The sequence below is a fragment of the Ruditapes philippinarum genome, unplaced genomic scaffold (genome assembly GCF_026571515.1).
Source record: "Ruditapes philippinarum isolate M1 unplaced genomic scaffold, ASM2657151v2 ctg2248_1_1_1_1, whole genome shotgun sequence".
Lineage (NCBI taxonomy): Eukaryota > Metazoa > Mollusca > Bivalvia > Venerida > Veneridae > Ruditapes > Ruditapes philippinarum.
The window spans coordinates 119,789-146,972 of record NW_026865809.1 but is presented as its reverse complement, the minus strand read 5'-3'; the positions used below and the strand labels follow the sequence as shown (position 1 = coordinate 146,972).

The window sequence follows — 27,184 nt, the reverse complement described above, 5'->3', positions numbered from 1 at the left end:
TCCGAAGCAAATCTGGAATAAAAATCACGTTTCAGAAAATTATTCCCATTTCATTACTCGTCGCTTAATTTTACGGCTTCGGATATTTATTAAAACTAAATATTTCTTGAAAAAATACATATCTGCAAAGCTTATTCAAAGTTGAATCAACCTAAGTGAAAATTGATCAGGAAGTTATATCTTCTTTTTTTACCGCCAACACTCAACCAACTTTGGTAGTTAATAGATAGATTCTACATGTATTTTTTAAACCTCACTAGCTTGAAATATAACTGCGGAAAATCTATTGTTAACAGGGTGTGCGGTTATTACGTAGGGTTTTCCCTGTCGACCATTTCCCGCAAATAGATGAGAACATCGAAGCGTCAGTGCTATGAATGGTGTTATAATTTATAAATAGCGTGTTTTGGAAGTTTTTTGTTGAAACTTCTCCAAATCCCTCCAGAGGCGTGCACGTCGCGGAGAATGCACACGGCAGGTCAAGGTCAAGTCATCTCAAGTACCAGAGGTGATTGGTTGTCCTTTCGTGACTTACTCTGGAGGTTTGGCGCTAATGAATGCCGTTTTTGTTGTCGTCAGTCAGGAAGTTGATGCCTTGCCAGTATTTTCGTCTCCTTTACCACCAACGAACGAAGAATGGGCTACCAGGAAGATTCGGCTTGAAAAAGACGTCCTCGATTCTATAATCTCGGACATATGGTTATTCCGGCCCCGAGTATAAATAAACTTAAAACACACACACTTTTGTTGAAAACAAAACAAAAAACAACAACACATTTTCTGTTGTATTTTTTCAAGTGTTGTAAAATGAATACGAAATTCCTCTTATGCCGCCGATTATTTTTAGAACATAAACATATAAATTTTTTTATTTGATTTATTCAAATAAACATTAATCACTTCAGCGCCCGCAAATATCGTTTTCAAATTAAAGTTTCGTAAGATATGTTGATGAATTCCCGATGCTAAACTGTAAGTCATTCGTATATATATATATATGCGTTTTTTGTTGTTGTTTTTTAAGCCTCTTATTTTTTTATTTTTTTTATGTATCTCATAATCTGTATTGAAAATTTGAATTTTATTACACATGGACTAGCAAATTATGATGCGTTGCCCTAGAATTGAATAAACTTTCTAATTACACAATACGGGATCATTCATTTGATTGAAGACTGATCTTTGCGTCTTTCTCTGAAATAATTATTTCCTTGTTAAAACATATTTGACCACATATTTCTGTCATTTAACTGTTCACTTTACAGCTATATGATATGGCGGTTTATGAGCGTTTTCCGCGTACAGCCTCCTAGGGTGTACTAATAAGTTAGTTTTCCTTAGTTATCACGCAAGCACGATCCATGTCTCTGATGTAAGCGACAATTTACCATTATTTGTCTTTAAAAAATATTAAGGACTATTAATGGTTTATATCAACAAAAGAACATGCATGATATTGAGACTACGTACGGTGTTGCAACGTTCTAGTTAATGACCCGTCATAAACAGTTGGTCGCTGCGTAGTAATTGGAAAATTGTTATCAAAAATAATAAAGAATATTTGCCACCTAATAAAAGCATTTACTTATAAATTTTCATTTATGCTTTTTGTTAAAAAATTATTGATAAAATTATTATGTAGAAGGGTTTTCATACCAGAACTATTTATTACAGACGTACGTATGCCTAAACCTGATTACCGCGGCAGTATGACGTCACGGAGTAGTGATTTTGAAAAAATAACAAACAAAAATCAAGAATTTTTCAGAGAATTATTATCTGATATGAAATTAAGGAATGAAAATATTTTCATATTGTAAATGTCTGTGATGAGTGATCAGTCAGCTTAGAAAAAATCAAGGTACTATTTTTTGACCTGATTACCGGGGCAGTAAGATTTGACAGATGGTTATTAACATTGGGTCGGCATAGCCTCCCCAAAAACAATAGGAACAACTCGGCTATTGGACTTGACAACCCCCGCTACGGCCAGTAAGGGGAGATATCACTGCGTGGGAGACTTGAAAGTGGTTTAAGATGTAGTGCAATCTTTGATCATTTATATATAGGAATGTAAAGTCTAAAATGATATAACTGAAAATATGTCTGAAAATCATATTCAATAACAAAAAATGTCCGATGATGTACAATTATAACCAAATCCGAGTTTATGTCAAGAGATAGACATTTTGTACTTTCGATTTCTACAACCATAATAATACTTATATGAACAACTTATTGTTTACTTTTATATGATCTATAGATAAATCTTGGTTTAATTTTACCCGATGTTTTTAATAGATTTAGATAACAACTCGTATAAATAAATTATCATTTCATGTTTAGTTTAGACCGAAATACCGGATAGATGCAAACAGCTATTTTTAGAAGTACATTAGCAGGACTTTACTATATATAGTAATAAAATCCTAACAGGCACAATTCTTTGTAATCAAAATTGTGTTTATTTAATGATAGGTGAGAATTGCGCAACACACATCAGATTTGAAGATATTGATTAAGGATTATATTTCATGTGTTTATAATATAACTAAAAAGGATTAAAAAAATCTGGATGATAAATGTATATGATCAGCTAAATAAGAGACTAATAATTATGAGAGTTGGTGTGAATCGTTTCATTTTTAGTGTTTTTGTGTTATATTTCCTGCCGTATTTTGTCAGAGGTTGGTAAACATTTACAGTGACGAATCTAATTATTTGTCTTATTAATTTTGCCATTAACTTTAGTAAAGTAAATTAAAGAAAAGCATTATTCTTATCGAGGAAAAGTGTATATGAAAATAATGAAAGAGATTAGTGTAGGCGGTTTAAAACATAATAGTCGTATTTTATATAGAAAATGTAATCAATAAAAGAAGCACTTAATTAACTTTAATTATACGTATGTACATAAATAAAGCATTTTATGTTTAGAATATATTTATTTGAAACGTTTAATGTGACATGTTTAAATATTATGTACAATAAATAAACAAAAGACATAAGAGCCGTGTCACGACAAAACCAACATAATGGCTTTGCGACCAATATGGATCCAGACCAGCCTGCGCATCCGCGCAGTCTGATCAGGATCAATGCTGTTCGTTATCAGTTTCTCTACTTGAAATAGAGTTGGTAAGCGAACAGCATGGATCCTGATCAGGATGCGCGGATGGGCGGATGCGCAGGCTGGTCTGGATCCATGCTGATCGCAAAGCCATTATGTTGGTTTTGTCGTGACACGGCTCATAAATTTCGACCAAATGAATCATTTGATTGGAACAAGAAAAAAGCCATTTGAGCAGTTTTTCAACCACACGGTTTTTCCAAAAACTCAAGTCTATTAATAACTTTATCTATAATAAGGTTCGCATACACATGTTTATTTACATTTGTCAATTTCATTCACACTGTGCCGTGCCCTTCTCGTGATTAACTGCTGAAAAAAATATCCTTATATAACTATCCAGGACTATAAACAAATTACAGTTTTCATGTATTATTTGCTAAATCTCAAATCAATATATGCACCTTAGTAAGCCTTTACTAAAATCCGTTTTCGGCTTGTCACTATATCATTTGTAGGTCAACGTTCATATGCAAAAATCTTTGTTGCTTAGTCAAATAATGGGAAACTGTAAATATTATTTCACTCTAAATGAATCTTACTAATTGAACATATATGAATAAGTTTTTTGTTGTTTTTGTTGTTGTTTTTGGGGGTTTTATTTTTACAAAATGCAGCTTTAATTGTTTAAAGCGATGCGGTAAATTATATTGACTTTAAACGAATACAATCGTAAGATAACTACATGTAATTTTTATCTGGCAATAATGTAATGGGATACCAAAAGTCTTACCGTATGTAGAATTGTTTATAGGCTATTTATTTATTTACTTATTTTTTTTTATTTATATCTGAATTCTGCATTAATTAAGAAGATGTTTAGCTTTCTGAGAGGATGCTGTCTTTTCCATATCTTCTTGTACTTAAATTACAATTAAGTTTCAATATGGGCGGTAAGAGTTAGTAAAAAGTTCATTTGGATTACTTTTTGAGAAATGGAAACGGTGATTATTGTAAACAAGTCACTAAATATGTTGAAATGGAAAATAAAAATGATTGTATACTATGTTAACTGTTACTTCGAAATATTCAAAGAAAGGTCGAAGTGCGCGTGTGCACGTGTGTGTATATGTGCGTGTGCGCGCTTGCGTGTGTGTGCGGTTCTCTACTTGCAATGAATCATTAAATTTTTATTTTGCAGGATTACAAAGACATAATAATGACCAAAAATGTTTGCCTGTCATCGCGTATCTGTTCTGGGATAGAATCGAAAGTGATGATGTTGATGTGCAAAAACATTACATTTATAAGATCATGAACAATACTCATGATGGTAGTAACATCCGTGTAGACACGTTAAACCATACGTCAATACTGACTCTAATAGAAGGTGTCAAAAATAAAGAAAACATGTTAAAATGGACCAAGATCATCCACGATTTTCCCAAAGGGACGGATGATGTAATTTCAGCAACGAGTTTGATCAATTCTCTATCAGTCTATCAAAGTGGACACACAAATGCTGCAACAGAGTTGTTTCTTGTGGTAAATGATGAAACAAAAGTGGATGATGAAGAAACACTAATTGAAGGAATAAAGACAATGAAAACATTTATTGTTTATTATGGGACGCAAAGTCCGTCTAAATTGTGGTATTGTCTTGCCACAGATAAAAACCACTTTCTAAACCTCAACAATGGACTTGATGCTGACATAGAGTCGTTTTTTCGCTTATCATGTCAAGGTAATCTTATATTTGTTTCTTTATTCACAGAATTCTAAATAAAATATTTTCAGCCCAAATATATTAGAAATTTGTCAGAAAGGTTGTTTCGTTGATTTCTAGCACAAGTTACAATATGAGTCATCTGGGTTAAAACACTAGTTCACCTAGTCAATATATGGAAAAAAAACTTTAGGTTTTGTGGTTTTCTATGTCAAAAAAAACAACCTCCAGAGCTTTTCATCTCAAATATCCTTAAAATATGTTAGAAAAGTTCATTAGATGATTTCTAGCTCACAATCGAATAATGGTAATCCATCTGGGGTTAAAAACTAGATCGCACAGTCTAAATGTGTATAAACCTTGTTTACATGTGCACTTTTTCAGATGCAAATATAACTTTGTGATAACAGTTTAAGTTAAGACATTATATTTGCTTTTCATTCATAGTGAACACTATTACCTTTTCCTTGTCATTAAGAGCCTCTTTAATCAGGTGAGCGATATTAGGGAAATAATGACCCCTTCTTTGTCATGATATATAACAATTATTTGTTTTATGCTTTTCAGTGGATCACTGATTCATCCGTGAAAATTATATTTGATAATTTCAATGTGAAAATTATCAAAATATAATTTCACACTTTTCAATGATGAGACTTCTTTTTTAAAAGTTTCCCCATGTGATACCTCGATCTTGTTATTGTTGACAATTCTCACAAGGCTGTTTAGAGAAAAGCAAAGCTGAATTTGATAAAAAAAAACTGAAATTTCAAAACTAATAAAAAGAAGAAAACTTTATTCAATTCATTCAAGTAACCAATCACTAAATATCGTCTCTAATTTTCGTTTCATTTTTACAGTCTGAAAAATACAATTCCTTCCACATGCAAAACTGCTCTTGATTACATTTGGGCATATTTAAGTATCTTACGAGCAAAACCTGCCTAATATCTTGAAAAGCAATGACAACCCAGCGTTCGTAAGGCAACCTTTCAAAAAGTCTAATTTCTTAGCCGCTTTTTTAATGTTTATACATCTGTCAACACTTATTTCTTGTCTGTAACAATCCTCAAATAAGTTTTCTTTCTTCTAAAAATATGTATGACTAACAAATCCAAATGATATCCCTCTGAATCAAACTCAATTATTTTCCTCCCGTGAAATACACAACTTTTAAAAATGGCGACCGCTTACATTTCACAGAACCAGGTCTAATAAGAATTCGCAGTAAGTAACAGAAAAATAAGGATGGATGGTTTGACTTTTCCTCCTTCTGTAATTGTTTGTTTTTATTATTAAAACAAGCGATAATTCATATTATTCGAATAAAAATGAATAATATCATCACCATTAAACGTTGATTGTCGAACTTATTTTTCAGCCAAAGACATTTATGAGAAATTCGACTAAATGAGGCTACCAGTGGGGAAAACAGATTTTAATATTAAAAATTTCATATAAACTTGTTTTTAAGCATAACATAAAAAGGAAATTTGTTCGTTTGTTGTGTAAGATGTAATTTTATTTCATCTCGTGAACTTTAAAAACAGTATTCTCACTCGTGGCTACGCCACTTGTAAGAAGACTGTTTTTAAAGCTCACTCGATGAATCTTACATACAAACAAACAAATATCCTCTATATAGTTCTAACAATCATAGTAAGTTAACGAATTAATTGCTTCCCCTTTTATACAGTTCCCTCTAATTCGTAGATATAACTACCTATTCTTATATCTAACAGACTATAGAACTACCTATTCTTATTTTTAACAGACTCAAACCTGACGTGCAACAACTACATGTACTGGACCGGAAATGAATGTAAAACATGTACACACATCTGCTCTAGACAACCGTCTGAAGATCCGCCATTTTGTTGTCAATCTTGTCCGTGTAAGTTTCTTTATTTTTTAGTTAATACAAATTTATTTTAGTTCGATTGTGTTGGAAACTGCTAAAACCTTATTGAAAGACTCTTGACTCCGTTCCTGGAACCAACCAGTACTAAGCAAAGAATGTAAAGTTTCTTGCGTAAGGAAACAACGGCTAGCCCCAGACACGATCAGAAATCCTTAGATAACTAGTATGACGCTTTAACCACTCGGTCATGCCGCCCTCCTAAATTTAATCACTATGTTTTAATTCGTAATTTTTTAAAAATCTCTATCAATTATCATTAAATATTGACCATTTATCTTCCCTTACAGTTTATCAAAGCGTTGAAACAAAGCAGATCTCAACTTACAATCATCTGTACTAAGTTACCTTTATGAGTGACTGTCGATAAAGAAAGATTGATCTTTTAAAATTGCCTGTAGTATGATATTAGATTACATAGAATATAATAGCTTCGAATACGAAAACTAAGATTTCAAAAAAAGCATAAATACAAAACTGTCCATAACAACAGTTTTTCAATAAATAACTAACATAATTGATTGTAGTTTGACTATTCAAAAGAAAACACCAACAAAGCAACACATGCTTAAGTTTTCAATTGTGTGTGACTGAATTTAATGATAGTATTGATAAGAAACAAAAGGTTTATGAAATAATTTATTAAAAATGGTATGTCATTGAATATAAAATCTCATAACTTTTTACTGAATTATACCCCATTGTAAAATGTTGCCGGTACAACCCAAACCAAGCTATTTGATATCATCATTTCATGCAAACAGTTTGGATGTAAAGAGACTCTTAGCAAAATGTTTATGTAAAATGTGTGTCGATTATTTTATGTTACTTTCGGTTTCAAAGGTCATGATAACTGAAAGAACTTTCAGCTTAAATGTTGGAACGCGAACCGACACCTTCGTTCCATAAGCTAGCTGGAGAACTTTCTTACAGAAATAAGCCAAAGTACCTAGCGGGTTGCAAACCCAGGGCAGTGAGGGGAGCAAGTGGTTTTGTGTTAATGAACATTTTGATATATTTTGGTGACAAAACCTTATGTTCAGTGCAACCCCGAGTGTCACTCTTCTGAAAACGATTTTCGTTTAAAGTGAGATTATTTATGGGCAGGGAGTGGGAAAAACACATACAAAATTACTATTTTTTATTATCCTTCGTTATTTCTTCAGATTTTCGCCAAACCAAGGATGAAAGCAAGTGTAACGTAAAATCCTCGGCGATGTCTTGCATGAGTAAGGGCCATTTTGCTATTGTCGTCGGTATTATTGGTTATATAAATAAAGTGGCAGCAGTTTGGAACAAGACAGTAGTATAAATCGAGAGACGTGCTGCTTTAATACTTTTATCTAATATATGCAAATGCTTTTCAGAACATAATAACTATTTTGTGTAAATATTTGTGTCTTTTTTGTGTCACCTCTACGGAGTAGTGGCGACATACAGGGATCACTTCTCCTGTCTGTCCATCTGTCCGTCGGTCAAATAACTTGTCCGGACTACTCCTCATAAACCACTGGCGCAATTTTATCCAAACTTGACAAGAATTATCAGAACCAAGTCTAGTTGTGCATATCGTCAGCATTTTCCGGTTCAATAAATTTTGTCGGAGTTATGGCCCTTTAATCTTCTTTTATTTTTTAAAGTGTGTCCGGACTACTCCTCTTATACCATTGAAACGTTACAGGATTGATTGGTAGATCAAGTATTTGCGCATATTACATGGGTTTTTCGCTTGAATGTTTTTTGGCTGAGTTATTGCCATTGAATAAGAAATGTGGTTTTTTTTTTTTGGTGTTTGTTTTTGTTGCCAGCTACTCGGAAGTTTGTCTGGACTATACCTCAGAAACTACTGGTGCAATTTCATCAAAACTTTACTGGAATGATCAATACCCTGTCTAACTTAATAAAAGTAGCTGTTTCTGTTTACAATTCATTTACATGCAAATTATTAACGACAGAATATTTACCTATATGACATGACAATAAACAACCAAGAGCACCGCTAGGCGGAGCATTATATGCCCGAAAGTTTTTTTTTTTTTTTTTTTTTTGTTTTTTTTTTTTTGTGTTAATTAAGGATGAAGCATTTGTAAGACATGGGAATTAGCTGTTCATGCTATAAAATTTTATAGCTGTGGGTTGATTAATTCTTAAGTTATTAATAATGACCTTAACCTTTGACCTTATGACCCTAAATTCAATAAGAATCTTCTACCTTATATGGGCAATCATCCTAGGAAGTTTGAATATTGTGGGCCAATTGGAACTTTTATTATGCTCTAGAAACTGTTTTCAGTATTAAGATAAAGTGATTTTGACCTTTGGCCTTGTGACCCCAAAATCAATAGGGGTCTTCTACCCAATATTGACAATCATCCAATGAAGTTTGAACATTGTTGGCCAAATGGAACTTAAATTGAGCTCCGGAAACTGTTTTCAGTATCAAGGTAAAAGTGACCTTGACCTTTGACCTTTTGACCCCAAAATCAATAGGGGTCTTCTACCCAATATGGACAATCATCCTATGTAGTTTGAACATTGTGGGCCAAATGGAACTTAAGTTATGCTCCGGAAACTGTTTTCAGTATCAAGGTGATAGTGACCTTGACCTTTGACCTTTTGACAACAAAATCAATAGGGGTCTTTTACCCAATATGGACAATCATCCTATGAAGTTTGAACATTGTGGGCCAAATGGAACTTAAATTATGCTCCGGAAACCAAATTGCTAACGGACGGACGTACGGACAGACGGACAGACAGACAGACGGATGCCAGGGGGTATAACATAATATGCCCTTTCGGGCATATAAAAATATATGAAACATTCATTCTCACCATTTTAGCTATAACATGAGAGAACTGTGCTGTTATTATTCTTATAGTGGGAACAATGATATTGTTGTTACCTTTACTTATTTCTCGTTGACAATTAAGTGATTGATTATATGAAGATTGGCAAGATTTTTTCAAGATTTTATTTACAATAGAGGCAAACATCTCAGAAACATTCGCAGTACATGCATATCATATTTTATTATCAATTGCGTTGTATCATTTCGTATCATATGATTGGGTTTTTAAGCTCTTTTATATGATTGAAGTTTATGGCAACTCTGAAACGAGTATATAATTTATTTAAAGAAAAAAAAGGATAGATCCATCAATATGAACTGCGTCGTATCTACAGAACCTCATAAAATTCTGGAGCGTGTTAATACATATAGATCTATCGTCCAACAAAAAAAATAATAAACAAAATATGCCCTTTTTATTCAAAGATGGCGGCGTTTGTATACGAAGCAGTTCTGATTCTCAGCCCTGATTTTTTTATACGTTTGTATCGGATGTGTTATTTTTAATTATTTTGTAGGTAAATATCTTATAACTTTTGAAATGTTGTTTTATCAACCATTTACTACTGCAATCAAAATATCCAAGTTTTCAAGTTTATTTGAATACCTCCGTTATGGGATCTGTAGCTAGTTGAATAACCACCTGTCTCTTACAATAGTATTTCAATAATAACTGAATAATCGTCGTTAAACCAGTTCTAAATGTGCAAGAGGATTTTTGTCTTTTCATATTTGTGGTTAAAGACTTTAGAGTTTTAACTTTAAGTGACATTATGCTCATTTGTCAACTGCCAAGTCGAGCTGAATTGATTACAAATTTAAGAGATTGACTGTAAAATTGTGATTGACCAAAAGTTTATATTGGAAAATGCTAACTAAAAAGGATAAGATATAAATCTGCCTAAAATATAAAAGGACTGTCCCACTCTTTTATATATATAATTGAACGTATCAGGTACATTCCGATGAATAATTACTGTCAATAGTGTACATACAAAGGTTTCCTTGGACCATGTGAATTAGTCAGCGTTCATGCGAAGAAAATTATTAAATTGAAAGAAATTATCGCAAAATCTTACCAAATGTTCACTCATAATATACCCATGGATGGGCATAATCTCACTTTAACATACTTAATATGTAATTGTTGCATAGTAATAAAAATGTTGTATTTAAGAGAAACATATCTGGCATAACATACGAAAATTCTAAATTCTAAATATTTTCAAATCATTTTTACTTTAATGTCAGTCATTCCCATTTTTTCAACTTTATTCAAGATATACTCCATGTAAGAATAGATATATTTGTAATTAGATTATTTTAAATGTGTATGAAATATGTACAGTACTTATTTTTATACAGTAACTTTACAGTTTTTGTGGTGCTGCTGCTGCTGCTGCTTCTGCTGCTGTTGTTGTTGTTGTTGTTTTTATTTGCTTTGATTTTCCCTCTTTTCGCTTTGGTCTGTTTGTTTATTTCAGCATTTGGAAACTCAAAAAAAAGTTGGTAATCATGTATTTAAATAAACGACCATGTTGAACATAACTCATTACAGAAACAAACATATTAAAATATCTTTTAAAATACTATCAATCAAAATGAGTATTTTTTAATTTGGAACAAAAAAAATAAAAAAGGAAAACTGCGATATCTTAACAACAATAGTGCAGCAACAGCAACAACAAATGCATATTTTAATCTTTATTAATTTACTTTTTAGATTTTGGCCTAGAGTGAGTATTATGAATGAATGCTGTTTTTTGAAAACAGTTATAATAATTTTAACATCATAACATATTGTATCAGTTTGCGGTCATATTTTGCATGTATTCTTTCTACTTATTTACTTTATCTTCTTAACGATTCCTTTAACACATATCCTTAAAACTGTGATATAGAAATTTTTTCGATGACATTGTACAAAGGCAATACGAGGTTTCAGTTAATTCTACATGTAGTACAAAAATGTCAGTTTATTTTCATGCAATTGTAGAGAATCCAGTTTCTGAAGGCAATGGTATTTATTGATAATTCTAAGAAGATTTTTATTCAGCGTTGTTCAAAAAGTAATGGGCATTGAAACATGGTGATGCTTTTTGTACACACATCAACTGTTATTCAAATCAAAATTACGTTAGGATACTGGAGTATTAATATTTATTTAAAATATCAAAAATAAAGGTTGTGCATTTTTACATAACACAATTAAAACTGCCTGTCTCCAGATCAGCCAGATATTTCAAGAGAATTAAATTTGAGAAAAAAGTACTAAGATTTTAAGAAAAGTTAAAATATTCAAGATTCAATTCATAATTTATATGTAATGTGTGATAAATGACTGACTGCAGTATTCATCATCATATTTCTATTGCATGACTAACTCGGTAAGCACTATTTTTGCACATTCTGACCTATTTATTATAATATTCGTAAATTGTATGTGTAAATTACATTCCTTGTTCACTTGAGAGTGATTTAATTTTCAACACTTTTTAAAAGAAATCATAACAATTACTATGAATCTTGAGGCATGCTGCTTTAAGTTTAGGGAATAATAGCCTGTGATATGGATGTACATATGAATCTATATTTATTGTGTTTTTATCACCTCTTTTTTATTTTTCTACTTTTTCATTAAAAAAAACTTTAAACTTCAAAAACATATCTGATTAGTGCATTGTTATGTTCGAATGGTTGTCTGTATAACCTTTTATCTGTTTTTAATAAATCATTATCAAGAAAAAAAGAACTTGTGTTGTTTTTTCATAATGGAATCTGCATAGCTACTTTGTCCAATTTAATTCAGGTCTGTGTTTGAAACGTATATCTATTTGAAATCGTTTGAAAATTGAATAGGCTGAAACTTTCATTCTTCTCCAATTCTCATACTATTTTAAATGGATATTCCTCCTCAGTGCTGTCACCACATCACCACATGTAGCCCCCAAGATATTAATTCGTATCTCATTACGGAGCTCAAGTAATTGGAATACCGCATGTTAAGCCATTTGTCCCAACAAGTCATTGCCCCTTGTTTGATTGAAAAACTGACTTAATGACAAACCTTGTTTGATACATAACTTTAAGTGAAGGAACAATGACCATGTCTTCTCGAGTCTTTCAAATGCACGACTTAATCCTATCAAATCATTCGTTGTTTTATCGTATAGTTCTTGTAGTCTAAAATTTTATAAATTGTTGCAGATACGGGTAATCATTCTTTAACTTACGGACATGCTTCATATATTTTCTTCCGTCATTTCTGGCCAATAAAATGAATGACAACATAAACTTAGTTTGAGTTATTCAAAAAAAGAGAGAAATAAAGAATCCCTTAAGAAATCTCAACAAGACAAAATTGAAAATGTTGATTGAGCCTGTTCATGGACGGTACTGGAAAGTGCAAGTTACCGTCCACGCCCCCAGGTACCGGCTTATGCAGAATTCAACATTTAATCATGGTAATGGTGAAATTTTGAATTTAGAAACATCCGCGGCGGTTATCAGTCATACAAACAGACAATACGCTGATTCAAAAGTAGAATCCCTACCTTCCGTTAGCCAGATAGACTGTTTCCTTCTATGAAAGAGCTTATAACCCCAAAATATATGGTGAGCAAGGTTCCCACGTTTACAATTTTTTGTAAACGTTTACACGATTGCTAAGAACCGAAACGATATACCCGTTTAAAACGGTGTGGCACCTCTATGTACTATACACACCATGTATTTTGAGTCGGCCAAATTATGTCTTGCTTTCTATTTTTTTTAATGCATGTAACAAATAAAGAATGTGCAGGGCTCATCACAATTGAGTCAGCACACATTTTTCTGCGTTTGAGTCAGCACAAATTGTATCCCCATTTTTTTACCAAAAATGTATTATGTCACGAGCAAGTTTTGGCCACGGTAAATGCCCCTGTGTGGAGGGTTTTGTAAACACCAAATTTTTCGCGTTTTTTTGACTTTTGGAATAAACCACAAAGAATTGATAAAATCCATGATTTTCAGGCAATTAAGATATTTTGTAAAGACCAATATGGTCATTTCGGATTAAACGGTAAAAAATATCGTAAACGTTTATGAATGAAAATCGAAACGAATCCGTTTAAACGTGTAATCGTGGGGGCCTTAGTTACAACAGTACCATCCATGAACAGGATCAGTCAAACCGAGCCTGCAACATTTTCAATCTTGCCGTTTTGGATTCCCATTTTATTTTATTCCTATTTTAACTAAACTTGATGAGACACTTGTACTGTTGTGTTTAAAATTATAAATTAATCTTTAATACATATTTCAAAATTAAGTTTTTTTTAAACTTTTTACGCAAACATGTTACGTATATATGATAAGTTAATATTTCTGTCGTCAATAAATTACATAAAATGAAACGCAAGAAGAAGGTAAATCAAAAAGTCCCTATTTAAGATGTAAAACCCCTCCATAAATATTTTTATTAATTAGGCAGTTTAAATAAAAAAAATAAACATAATATTGAATGAATAAGAATGCTTCATAAGCAATAATGAAACGCTACAATAATTATTTTAAAAAAAAGGACAAATGATGTGCATACAGATAACATTTTTGACGAACGAGAATGGTGGTCACCTTTTCAGAAAAGAAAATGCATGATTAAAGCTGCATGCCTCCAGATGAGGCCAAAATAATTTCTAGAAAATCAAAAGCTTGAAGGAAAATTTTTTTTTTAGAAAATTCCCAAGAAAAAAGTAGACACATTTCAAGATTAAATCAATTACTTATATATTATTTCCCGATTAATTTGACTTTATTTTGCATTATTTATCACCAATTTTCTATTATGTAACCAAAACCCCGAAGTTAGGGTTAGTTTTTTTGCATACGGTTGGGAACCTCTTTTTTTATAAAAGCCGGTCGTTTGCCCCTATTCTAATTTGTTACAACTTCACAATATTTTACTTTTAAATACATTTTCCCCAAAATGTTTCTTTTGAAATTAGCATGAATCTAGAGGGCAAGCTGCTTAAACGATTGGCGCAATCTTTTTTTTTCGTGAAAATTTTAAAAACTTTAATCATGTAATAAAAAGTACATTTGTTATCTTAATTTAAGATTCGAAAGATGTCAAATTTCATTTTAATCTTTGCTTAATCTTTTTAATATAATTAATAACAGTTATTTCAAAAATATAATTCATTACAATAAACTTAAAACAGTTTTTTTCTCTGTAAAAATAACAATAAACTTTTAAAGTAATTTTAAACATTTACGATTTACAAATTAGATTAAAGCCAGCTAACATGCATTTTCTAGCATCAATAATAATTAAACAGCTTTTTTTAAAATAGTTAATATCGGAAACATTGAAATCTTACTTTTACATTTTTTTCATAAAACAGTTTTATTTCCTATTGTTATCTCAACGCGTTGTAGTGAGTAACCCCAAAAAAAATTTACCCGGTTATTTTTTCAAACCCAATCATGTGATGATTTATGAAAATGATAAGAAAGATATGTGTTTCTACCCTATTTCTTAAATGTTTCGTTTTGCATGCTTTCAGGGCGTTTGTTTTAGGTTTCCTTTATGAGCATGGAATGTATATTAAAGAAAAACACTTATTATATTTTAGATTAACAAAACGTTACCCAACAAAGCCATAATATATGGCAAGTAAAAACGTACATAGAAAATAAATGTATTTCCATCAAACAACGGGCATATTGTTTTTTAAACATGATAATCTAACCGTCTTTAAAAAAACAGACAACCTAATTTTCTTTTTTGTTCTTTTTTAATCAAACTTTTCAAGCAACAGACACCCCTGAAGATTTTAAAACTGTCAATGATAATAGGGTAAAACAATAAATTCCCTATAATTGTAAGGTAATAATAATTTATATAAAGAACCGAAATGAAAAAATGACAACCAGACATTAATATGACGCTTCTTATAAATTTGCTGTTATGTAGAGTAACTTCCTAGAATGTGTTTGTTTTATATTGATGCATAATATTATCTATATATTCCTGCCGTCTTAAAACCGGTGACTTTTTCTGGCACCAACACACTATATGTCATATGACGACTTTTCAGCTTTACTGGTGGACTGAAGATGTCGCTTGCCCTTCAGACACGAACGGGCACTTGTGTAGAATAACCGGCCAGCTTCTACATATAAAAGGAATTTTTAATTGTCACAGATAAAATTCAAAGAAACAATTCAATTGCATTTAAGTTTAAGCATTTCCGTCCGAAAATAAAATTCATTAAATTATGTAAATAAGATTGACCACCTTCTTTCACATGTTCTCAACAATTTTATTTCCTTTGCGTTCCATTAAAGCAAAGTAAAATTATTCTAATCACGTAATACAGTGATAGGTTAATTTAGAAAGTGATAAGATATGTGTTAAGTGCGAGATTCTTACAGAAAAGATTTTAATTCTTAATTTGCAAACCAAATGTTCTGAAATCGTTGATAAAACTTATTTAATTCGTTGATTTCGTTGTTGAAAAAATCTTGGTTTTCCAGGGAATATGATTTGACGCTCTTTATTTTAGAATGTATTAGTTTGCACTATTATCAAATCAGAATTTATTTTACCCCAAGTCAATAACAAAATATCAAAGGAGTAGGAAGGCCAGGCGATTACTCAACAGTGCAAAGTCGAAAAGATTGTAGGTTCGATCCAATTTGTAGCCTATTCATGACCGACAGTGAGCATTGTCATTTTGAATAATGTTTGCTTTCTAATGGTAAAAGCCAAGAACCATTGCTTAAAACTAAGCAGTTACAGAAAAATAAAAGACAGCTGCAGATCGATAAAAGTTAATTCTTCATGATCATGGTAATAATTTGTTTGTAGTAAAACATAAATTCAGAAATATATATGAAGTAAGAAATGTAATGCAATGCTGGCTTTTTCTGTCTGAGGATATGAATAAATCTAGGCTACCGACGCACTTATGTTGAATGCTTGCAATTGTCGTTAAGTGCAACAGTTAATATCATTTCAAATAATTTTCATTATCTTTGCTACTGCATCTTCTTAAAAACTATTTTAATATGTTATGAAATTATATTAATTAAATGTTACAAAATGAAATGTGTACTTGTCATTTTTCGTGGTTGGGGTCACTTTCATAACTAAATTGACACATTTACATTGTAGGTTTTTTTCCGACACTTAAAATAGACAAACAACCTCTAAATTCAAAGGATTTGAAAAGTGCAGAGGATTTAAGATTATTAAAACAAGCAGGAAACACGATAAAGAATAATGTTAAAAGGACCAAAACGAAAGGTCCTTCAATATTACAAAATTGAACGTTTGCTGTTTAAGGTGTCCGTTAATATTAAATGCAAGGTACTATTCAGTCATTGCTCTTAATCGGTTTTGAATTAGAATTTTGAAACAACCGAAGATTATTTAACAGGTGTGATCACTAGGCCTTCATTTACATATTTTCGTGTGTTTCATGACCAGTGAAGTATGTTCTCAAGAAAAAGGAAAGATAGTGCCTTTCATATAAACAACAACAACAACAGTTGTTCCTTTTCTTTTACGATTGTTTCTTTACTAGTAAGGAAAAAAAACTCAAAAAATCATTTAAAACATTGACATCTAGATTTTAAAACATTTTTAGTAGCACATTATAGACACAATAAAGTGATACGTTAAACTAGTGACATCTTAAAACACGTTGTTTGAAATGTCAGCAAGGGAATCTTCTGCATAATATTCCTTATTCATTGCTCTTTTGAACAATTCTCCAACGACTGAAAAGTTTTGTGGGGGCTTCGCATAATGAATGAAACAGCTAATATCCTCTTTAGTGGAAATGCATAATTTGCTCTTCACGTATGACTAGTGATTAGGTGGAATGTTTATTTGTGAACGACATTTGTTACTTGTCGTATTTTTACAGCAAGCGATTAAGTCAAATGCGTGTATCAAACTTTCTGGAAATTTGAATGCATATATAATCCAAGTTATGCAGATTCAAAAGGGAATGTATAGGTAGATATTGCACTACGACTTCGCAGTAACAAAGTATCAAAGAAGTCTTAATGATTTCCCATTTCTACATTTATACAGTATATTGAGGTATTACTTTGATTGTTCCTTGTTTAATGTGTACATTAATGTAGGTATTTTTGTCGTCTGTTGTTTTAATTTGGAAATACTCAAAAAAGAGATAAAGCTATTATCAAGTAAGAATGCATGTCATTCAATTGTTGTGTTGTTTGTCTGGTTTTCAAAATATCATCACAGATATGCAGACAGCGTTAAATAAATATATTAATATTTAATAATGATAAGGTATAACGTATTTTTGCACTTGTCATTTTAATTAAGTATATAATATATTCAATTATGGGGTCAAAACTTCTGAGCTATTCTTATATGTTTATTAATAAATAAATAAAATTGCCACCGATATTTGATTTGACGTTAGACTAGAATAGACTATAGGAAGCAAAATCACCTAGTACGGGAGAATAACAGAAATCTAAAAGAAATCAAGAGTCTTTGAATGTTAATTATAGGTTATCACACTAATGATTTGTGGGTTAATCTAATAAGATTTTTCAACATCCAAACACATTTCCTTGACAACGAATTTAACAAAAACTATGCTAAGAAGTGGTAAAAGAAAGATGACTCAATTCAGTTCATAATTATACAGTTGGCACTTTCATTTCAGTTTAAATGAATTTCTAAATTAAGGTTTTTTGAAAGGGAGGGACTATAAATATTTTTTTCTAGATTTATATTCCATTTGATGTAGAAAAGTCGTAAAATTTCAGATTCGCTCACTCTGTTTTCAAAACAAATTGTTCTAATTGTCAAAAATGACCCAACATCCATAAGCACTGTAACTTTTATCAATCAAATCAGTCTAAAATAGCTAAAAGTACGATTTTAAATTTATATCTGAGTATATTTCTTACTTTGTTCTTACATTATCTTTACGTTATAAGTGCCCCCAGCTGATCTATGTAAGAAATTCAAATTTAACCTGTTCGCCTTTTTGTTACAATATTTTTTTTTAAATTATTTGACTGTAACACAAAAAAAACGTTCTCTCAAATATTATCATATACCCATTTTCCTTTTGTTCATTTGATATAATTAAGGACATTCTGTGGCATTTCAAAAAAAATCACAATATCAGTCGCAATTTATTGGTTTAAAAAGAATCTGACACAAGTCATAAAGTGCGACATGAAGCCAACAGATATCTATCAATTATATGAATTGGAACATTTCCATAAATTTATTGAGCAAACTGAGAGATAAATTTAATGTAAAAGCAATAAAAATTAAATGCCGGCTTTATATTGTCATGGTATTTCTAAATTAAATGCTATAATGATGTTCGTTTCATCAAAATATTTTCACTTTTATATTAAAACTTACCAAGGCACTTTATGAGACATAAACTTTCTTTATTTACTTTTACCCTTTCTTTATTAACTTTTACCCTTGAGATTTGTTTCCTTTACCAGAATTTGATATTTCCTTATCTTAAGATGTGTTTGGTTCCATCTTGCAGACCCTGGAAAATGGCAGTGAATGGCTAATAAAAATAATATTTAATTAAGAAATATGGCATATTGACGTCAGATAAACTTTTCTGTAAAATGAGAATAAGATGAAATTGAAGGTATGGCGGAAAAGGTGTCTAGGAAAGATTATCCAACGTTTATACATCTACCAGCCAACAATTTTTCAGCAGCTGTATTGTCATTATAATAGACGTTATTATATGATCTAAATATAGCTGCAATCTCATTGGTCCAAACAGTAGTCAACAGAACTTTTTATAAAATCATATTTCTGGGTGTAGTATCATATTCACTGGCTGAATTGGATTTTCCAAGTCTAAAAATAGATTGAGACTCATATTCAATGATCATACACCGTAGACTGTTAAATACGCGTGTTACTTAAAAAATAATTGTTGCTTTTTGTTCTTTATGGCATATTTCTCGATTAAAATATAAATACATTACCATTTTACTTAAAGGCTACACACGCAATGATGAGTATAAACTTGAATTACTTTTGTATGCGCAGCGTTCGCAAAGTCGTTGCACGCCTAACACGTGCGTCTTTTTTCCCGCGCTTCCACGAGGCAAAATTTGTACATGTATATATAAGGTTGTACTTTTTTGTGATTTTTTTATTTCTAAGCCTATTCATATAATAAAACAATTATTGACTAGTGAGCCATTGAATATGATGTGATATTCACCGGCAGAAAGTCATATTGACCTCGGCTATCGCCTCGGTCAATATGTCATCTGCCGGTGAATATCACATCATATTCAATGGCCCACTAGTCAATAATTGTATAATATTGAAGGGTGCAACATTTCCCATGCCTCCTAGCCCTATTTAGAGGAATTCCATCCTCAACAGCTGAAATATCCAAATCATCAATTTCAATAAATGATTCAGTGTTTTTATTATCAAATACTTATTTTTTTATATTTTTTTTTACTTAGTTATTATTTTCCCTTTTTTGTGGTTTCTTATGCATTGTGAAATGTAGTAAACTGAATATTATTTCGTACTATTGTTATTAAAAACGCTAGGTATACTTGAAATGTTGGGTTTACTAAAAACCGTAAGTAAAAGAAATAAATGAATTCTGAAGAAAACAGGTTATATTTATATTGAACCATATTATCATTTTAAAGTTTGCATAATTGTCGCAATTTTTTGGTACACTGAATTTGCAAACATCAGTACAGGTTTCATTACAAATTTGGATGCAATTAACTCTTTTTTCTTATATAAATGACGGTTAATACAATATTTGATTGTAAATAATTCCAAGACCTTAATATCTAAACATAAACTTTAAAAAGGCTAAATCGATAAGCTGATATGTTTTTAGCAATTTAGATTAATAGAATAGGGTGTTTATTTTTAAATTGGGAACACTTTTAACTGTTTCATATATTGACTGCATAAAATGAATAATTCAAAGAGAAATATTATTATGATATTCATTTTGAGACGTTTTTTCCCTAACAAGAAAGGGGCAATAAACAAAAATTGGGAAAAAAATTCTTTAAAAGACGGAAAAATATTTGATACTTAAAATGAAAGGGAAAAAAGATAAAGAAAAGACCATCATTTTTTTCATTTTTTAAACCAATATTTCCCGGGATGTATATTTGGGAATAAATTAGTCTTTTTGAAAAAGAAAAAAGAAAGTAATTTTAAAGAACAAGGTTGCCCGAAAAGTTTATTTTGCCCATAATTTAAAAAAATTAGCCCGAAAATTTTACAAAATTCCCAAAGGGAAAAAAACCTTTTAAAAAAAGAAAAAATGAAGGGAAAAAAATGATGAAAATTTTCTGAAACCCCTTTTGCCCCAAAATTTTAAAAAAAACATTTTAAGGGGTTTTTGGAACCCCGGTTTTTCTGAACCCCCAAAAAAACATTTGAAAGTCGCATATTGTCAGGACGGAAAAAAACATTTCTTCAGGACATACATTTACGTTGATTTTCTAGACGTTTATACATGTAAAGTAATATATTTTGTTTCATTGCATTCATGTTATACCCATGGTACATATATATTTTACTCTTACTTTTTTTTCAGATGATATTATTACTCTACATATTCAATAATCAGTTAACTTTAAAAATTTGAACACAACATGTCATGATCAAATTATCATACTTTGTATTTTCCATACTAGATAAATATCTAAAATGGACTTAAAGATGATCTTTTAATCTTGACGAAACCTATAATTACTTCTTAGAAAAATGTCAAAGTAAGTATTGACCTAATAATAAGCATTGTATGTGCCGGCTCATCTTGGTCTGCACTTGTTGGTTTACTTGATGTTTTTACTCTATTTAGATTTAGACCAAGATTAAAAGTATATAAACGAAAATTATTTTAACGAAATAGTAACCAAAAAAACATTTTTTCACAAACATTCTAAATCTAATATAAAAACTGATTTTTTACAGGTCAATATTTTTTAGAAAATCACTGTACAAATTGTTTAATTCGAACACATATATAAAAATGTGTAATGCAATTTTATATTCATCCTATACGACTTTACTGAAGCTGAAAACTTTCGGAAATAAATTGAAACACTTATCTCAAATATCCTCCTTAATGGAAATGTAAATTTACGTCTTACGTGTCAACAGCGATTGAGTGGCAATATTCATGTTTGAATGACTTTAATTATGTGTCTTAACGTCTTCAATCAATGCCTATGAGAAACGAATTGCCTTTTAAAACAAGGAATTGAATCCATTAGTCAAATTTGCATAGTTTTTTTCTTGAAATTTTACAGCTCAAATAACAGCTTAAAACATACTACATGTATGTGATTTAAAAGGTACAGAAAGAACTAAATAACGATTTGATGATAACATCCCTTATTTAGATAGGTTGTTTTGATATATAACAATATAGTTGTCGTTGAATATTTTATGTTATTACCCCTCACTTTTTTCGTAATGCTAATTTCCCATAGACCTCTGGGAGTTATTTTTACTGTTAATGCAAGTGTACCACGTGACTATGAATTTTGTACTGTTACATAGGTAACAGTATAAAATCTGGTCACGTGGTCTATTTTCTAAATAAAATGAAATAAAATGGCCGCCATTTTTTTCTCTATTCATTCTTATTTTCGACGTTAAACCCCGATATGACATCATTTTCTTCTCAGGAGTAACAATGACACCCATAAGATTTAGTTGTGCGCACCCTGGTGTGTTTCTCGCGTATAAAATATCTTTTTGTTGAATAGTCAAAAGTGAACATCCGTTTTCAACGGAAGTAATTGCAATGTAAATAATTGTGTCAAACTGGAACATGCAGACGATTTAAGCATGCAATAAAGGGTTATTTATTTAACAATTTTAATCAGTGAAACGTTACAGATATGGTGGACAGACATAGGATATCATCGTTATTTTGTCATAAACCATGCTAAGAATATTCTGGAAACAGAAGGATCAGATTTCACAGATCATAACCGTGTTAATGGGTTAGTGTTTTGTTTTTTTTTTAAATAAAACCTAGCTTATTGTGTGTTTATGATTTGTAGATATCATCACTTGCTTAAAGAATAAAAGAAAAAGAAAACTTCTCAAGTAGGCCTAAAGTACAGTACACTTAAAACTTAAACGGTAAGGACAGTTTAGTTATTGTTACTCTTGGTTTATTTTTGTTACAGTTAGATTTAGTTGAAAATTTCAGATCATCACAGTATTTTTGTTCGGGGTAATAAAATAAATAACACATGGGTTTGTGAGTAACAGTAAAAATATCATCCCTCGTAAAAATACTGTTACCCTTGGCTACGCCTCGGGAAACAGTATTTTCCTCGGGATGATATTTTTACTGTTACCCACAAACCCATGTCTTATTTATATATTATCATTTATCTTCATCAGGGTAAGCATAGAACTTAGAACTCACAATTCTACATGAAAAATATTTGAAACATATTTGTAGAAACGTGTAGTGACTTTTAGCACTGCTTATCTCACTTATTTTAAACAACATTTTTTGGCACTGACTGTCATACCGACATTTAATTTGAAATTTCTTCGAGGTATTTAAAAGTAAATGTTCAAAATGATAAACAGCTTTTAAAATTTTAAAATGATACTTTGATCAAAACAGAAACAATTACAAGCCGTTTTAAATGTTGATAAGTTTGCAAAGTGAAAACTATTACATTATTTTATATTTTAAATATATGATGTTCTTATTATGCAATGTTGAATTAAATTTATTGAATGGCTTAAGAACATTATATATTTAAGAAAATGAAATAACAAAAAATCAAATAATGTAAACACCATCGAATTTATGGGTTTCTACGGCGGTTCAAAAAGATCATTCCTGTCAATATATTTGTTTGGTAATTTATAAATATAAGACATGTGATTCTTTAATTGGAATTCTGTAACATAAAAATAATGATGGAAATCTAATGTGATGATTCTTTTTTAGCTCACCTGTCACAAAGTGACAGGGTAAGCTTTTGTGATCGCTTTTCGTCCGTCGTCCGTCCGTCCGTCCGTCGTCCGTCCGTAAGCTTTTACTTAAAATGACATCTCCTCATAAACCACTGAGCCAATTTCATCCAAACTTCACAGGAATGTTCCTTTGGTGGTCACCTTTAAAAAATGTTCAAAGAATTTAATTCCATGCAGAACTCTGGTTGCCATGGCAACCGAAAGAAAAAACTTAAAATATCTTCTTTTAAAAAACCCAAAGAGCCAGAGCTAAGATATTTGGCATGAAAGATCTTCTAGTGAGTGTCTACAAAGTTTGTTCAAATAAAAGCCCTGGGGTCAAAATTGGCCCCGCCCCAGGGGGTCATTGATTTTCCCTGTATGCATATAGAAAAAACTTAAAAAATCTTCTTTTAAAGAACCAAAAGAGCTAGAGCTAAGATATTTAGCATGAAACATCTTCTTAGGAGTGTCTACCAAGTTTGTTCAAATAAAAGCCCTGGGGTCAAAATTGGCCCTGCCCCAAGGGGTCATTGATTTTCCCTATATGCATATAGTAAAAACTTAAAAAATCTCCTTTTAAAGAACCCAAAAAGCTAGAGCTAAGATATTTAGCATGAAACTTGTTCTAATGGGTGTCTACCAAGTTTGTTCAAATAAAAGCCCTGGGGTTAAAATTGGCCCCGCCCCAGGGGGTCATTGATTTTCCTTATATCTGTATAGCAAAAAATTAAAAGTATTCTTTGAAAAAACCCAAATAGCTAGAGTTAAGATATTAAGCATGAAACATGTTCTAGTAAGTGTCTACAAAGTTTGTTCAAATAAAAGCCCTGGGGTCACAACTGGCCCCGCCCCAGGAGTGTAATTGTTTTTAACTATATGTGTATAGTAAAAACTTAAAAAATCTTCTTTTAAAAAACCCAATGAGATTCTTTTTAAAAAAACCAATGAGCTACAGCTTAGATGTTTAGCATAAAACATCTTCTTATGGGTGTCTACCATGTTTGTTCAAATAAAAGCCCTTGGGTTAAAATTGGCCCTGCCGGGGGTGGCGGGGAGGGGCAGATCATTGTTTTTCATTATATGTGTGTAGTAAAAACTTAACATCATGAAACATCTTCTTATGGGTGTCTTCCAAGCTTGTTCAAATAAAAGCCATGGGGTTTAAACTGGCCCCGCTCCGGGGGCCTTTATACAGGTGAGCGACCTCAGGGCCATCATGGCCCTCTTGTTTTAAAAATACCATATTTAGTTAAATTATAAAGGGAATATTGTGACAGTTTGGACATCGTTGTCAGAAAATGATTGTATTTTTTCCAGATAATTGTCTCTATAATGTGTGAATGAAAAAGTATCTTTTACAAGGTCTGGTGATATAATTATAGCATTTAAACTTTTCATTAGAAAGACATTTGCAAATGTTTATATATAATAACTAAAATAGTATCAGAGATATTAGATTTAAAAAATGTTTCATGATATTATCATCAATAAAAAGGATTAAGCGATTGAATTGTTTGTATCAGTTCTACTTGAACATTGATTCAAAACTAAATAAAATTAATTAATAATAAATTAACTTTTATTTCTTGATCTTTTTTGTAATGAAATAATTTTGCAATATATCATTATTTACGGTACGGATGTCTAGAATGACTGAACGTTTATAAATTATTATTATTTGCAACGATATTGGTCGAATGGTTATTTCAACAGTAGACACGAGAAAATGATGCGTTTTTTTTTTCTTCAAAATTTCTTAATAAAGAATAAATCGCAGGTCCGAATAGCGACTATTGAACGTGGAGTATATGCTCTTAATTCCCTTGAAGTAAATCTCTGTGCGTTTAAGCCTTATATAGCAGTGAAGAAGATCCTCTGGACTAATACAATCTACAAGTTTTTTAAGTACGTAGCGTCCATTACGTAATGGCTAATTGTACATGAGAATCGAACTCTCTCTCAAGAGTGTTTTTGTCACACACACCAGCACTGATTTACATTTATATGAAGTCAGAAGACCACTGTATGAACGACTGGCTCGAAATAATGATTTTTTTCTCGAAAATTTATACACTTTATATACAGAAAGATCAAATCGCCGGAACATGACAAAGCCATGCGGAAATATCCTGGTCATGTTCCCTGGGTTAGGGCTTTAAGCCATTTCATGTGCAAAGAAGACCCTCTTAAGTTGTACAAAATCAACTTTGCTACGGCATTGATCAAATGGTTTTTGAATGGTAGGCTCGTGAAAATGATGGTTTTTCCCAAGATTTACATAGAGAAAGAACAAATCGCCAGTGCAAAAATGATCAAGCCATGCGAAATATCCTGTACATGTTCCTACTGTTTGGGCTTTAAGTATTTTCATGTGCAAAGAAGACCCTCTCAAGTTGTACAAAATCAAATTTGCAACGGAATTGATCAAATGGGTTTTGAATGGTAGGCTCGTGAATATGATGTTTTTTCCCGAAATTTACATAGAAAAAGAACAAATCGCGGATGCAAAACATGACCAAGCCATGCTGAAATCTCTTGGGTTAGGGCTTTAATCCTTTTAATATGCAAAGACGACCCTCTCAAGTTGTACAAAATCGAATTTGCATTGAAATTGATCAAATGCCTTTTGAAAGGTAGGCTCTAAAAATTGATGTTTTTTTCCCCAAATTTATAAAGAGAAAGAACGAATGACCGGTGCAAAAAATGACCAAGCCACGCAGAAATCTTCTGGACATATTATTTGGGTTAGGCTTTTAGGCCTTTTCATGTGCAAAGAAGACTCCTCCGAAGTTGTACAAAATCGAATTTGCATTGGAATTGATCAAAATGGCTTTTGAACGGTAGGCTCTAAAAATAATGGGTTTTTTTCCGAAATTTATATAGAGAAAAAGCAAATCTCAGAATTTGCAACGGAATGGATTGAATGGCTTTTGAATGGTAGGCAGGCTCGTGAATATGATGGTTTTTTCTGATATTTACATACAGAAAGAACACATCGTCGGTGCAAAGATGACCAAGACACGCGGAAATCTCCTGGACATATTATTTGGGTTAGGGCTTAAGGCCTTTTCATGTGCAAAGAAAACCCTCTCAAATTGTACAAAATCAAATTTGCATTGGAATTGATCAAATGGTTTTTGAACCGTAAGCTCGTAAAATTGATGTTTTTCAAAATTTATATAGAGAAAGAACAAATCGCCGGTGCAAAAAATGACCAAGCCATGACATATTACTTGGGTTAGGGCTTTAGGCCTTATTATGTTCAAAGAAGACGCTCCAAAGTTGTACAAAATCGAATTATTATTATCTGCTTGATATATAACTTAGAAAGTTAAGAAATGAGAACATGTCTCTCTATTGGCATCTGCTTTTGTATACTTAGTGTATACTTGAGTTGAAAAATGATTCGCTTTGGAAAATGCATGTGCTGCAGAAATTCCACTTCTTGTTTGTTTATTAAGCTTTTGAAATTATATGAATTTACAAAGTATATTTCCTGTCTCAAATCTTTCGAGTGTATTAAAACAATCTTATGTATGTTTGGGACAATCGAACCATCAGTTACATTACATCTAAACATGTTTCTTTTTCTTTATCATCT

General features: G+C 31.4%; 2 protein-coding genes across 3 annotated transcripts in view; both read left to right on the top strand.

The window, feature by feature from the left end:
* The first annotated feature begins 2,461 nt into the window (after positions 1 to 2,461).
* The window catches only part of LOC132730385 (uncharacterized), a 77,491-nt gene continuing 52,768 nt past the window's right edge, over positions 2,462 to 27,184 (top strand). Inside the window, exon 1 of one of the 2 annotated variants that reach the window (XM_060716296.1) lies at positions 2,462 to 2,687. In XM_060716296.1, the coding sequence (XP_060572279.1) occupies positions 2,576 to 2,687 (112 nt within the window). In that variant the 5' untranslated portion in view covers positions 2,462 to 2,575. The remainder of the gene's footprint in view (positions 2,688 to 27,184) is intronic. The other variant, XM_060716294.1, reaches the window with a different exon arrangement.
* Positions 4,267 to 8,486, top strand: LOC132730387 (uncharacterized). The gene is made up of 3 exons (XM_060716300.1): positions 4,267 to 4,814; positions 6,571 to 6,690; positions 7,881 to 8,486. The coding sequence occupies exons 1-3, from the start codon at positions 4,385 to 4,387 to the stop codon at positions 8,024 to 8,026; spliced, it is 696 nt and encodes a 231-aa protein (XP_060572283.1). The 5' UTR covers positions 4,267 to 4,384; the 3' UTR covers positions 8,027 to 8,486.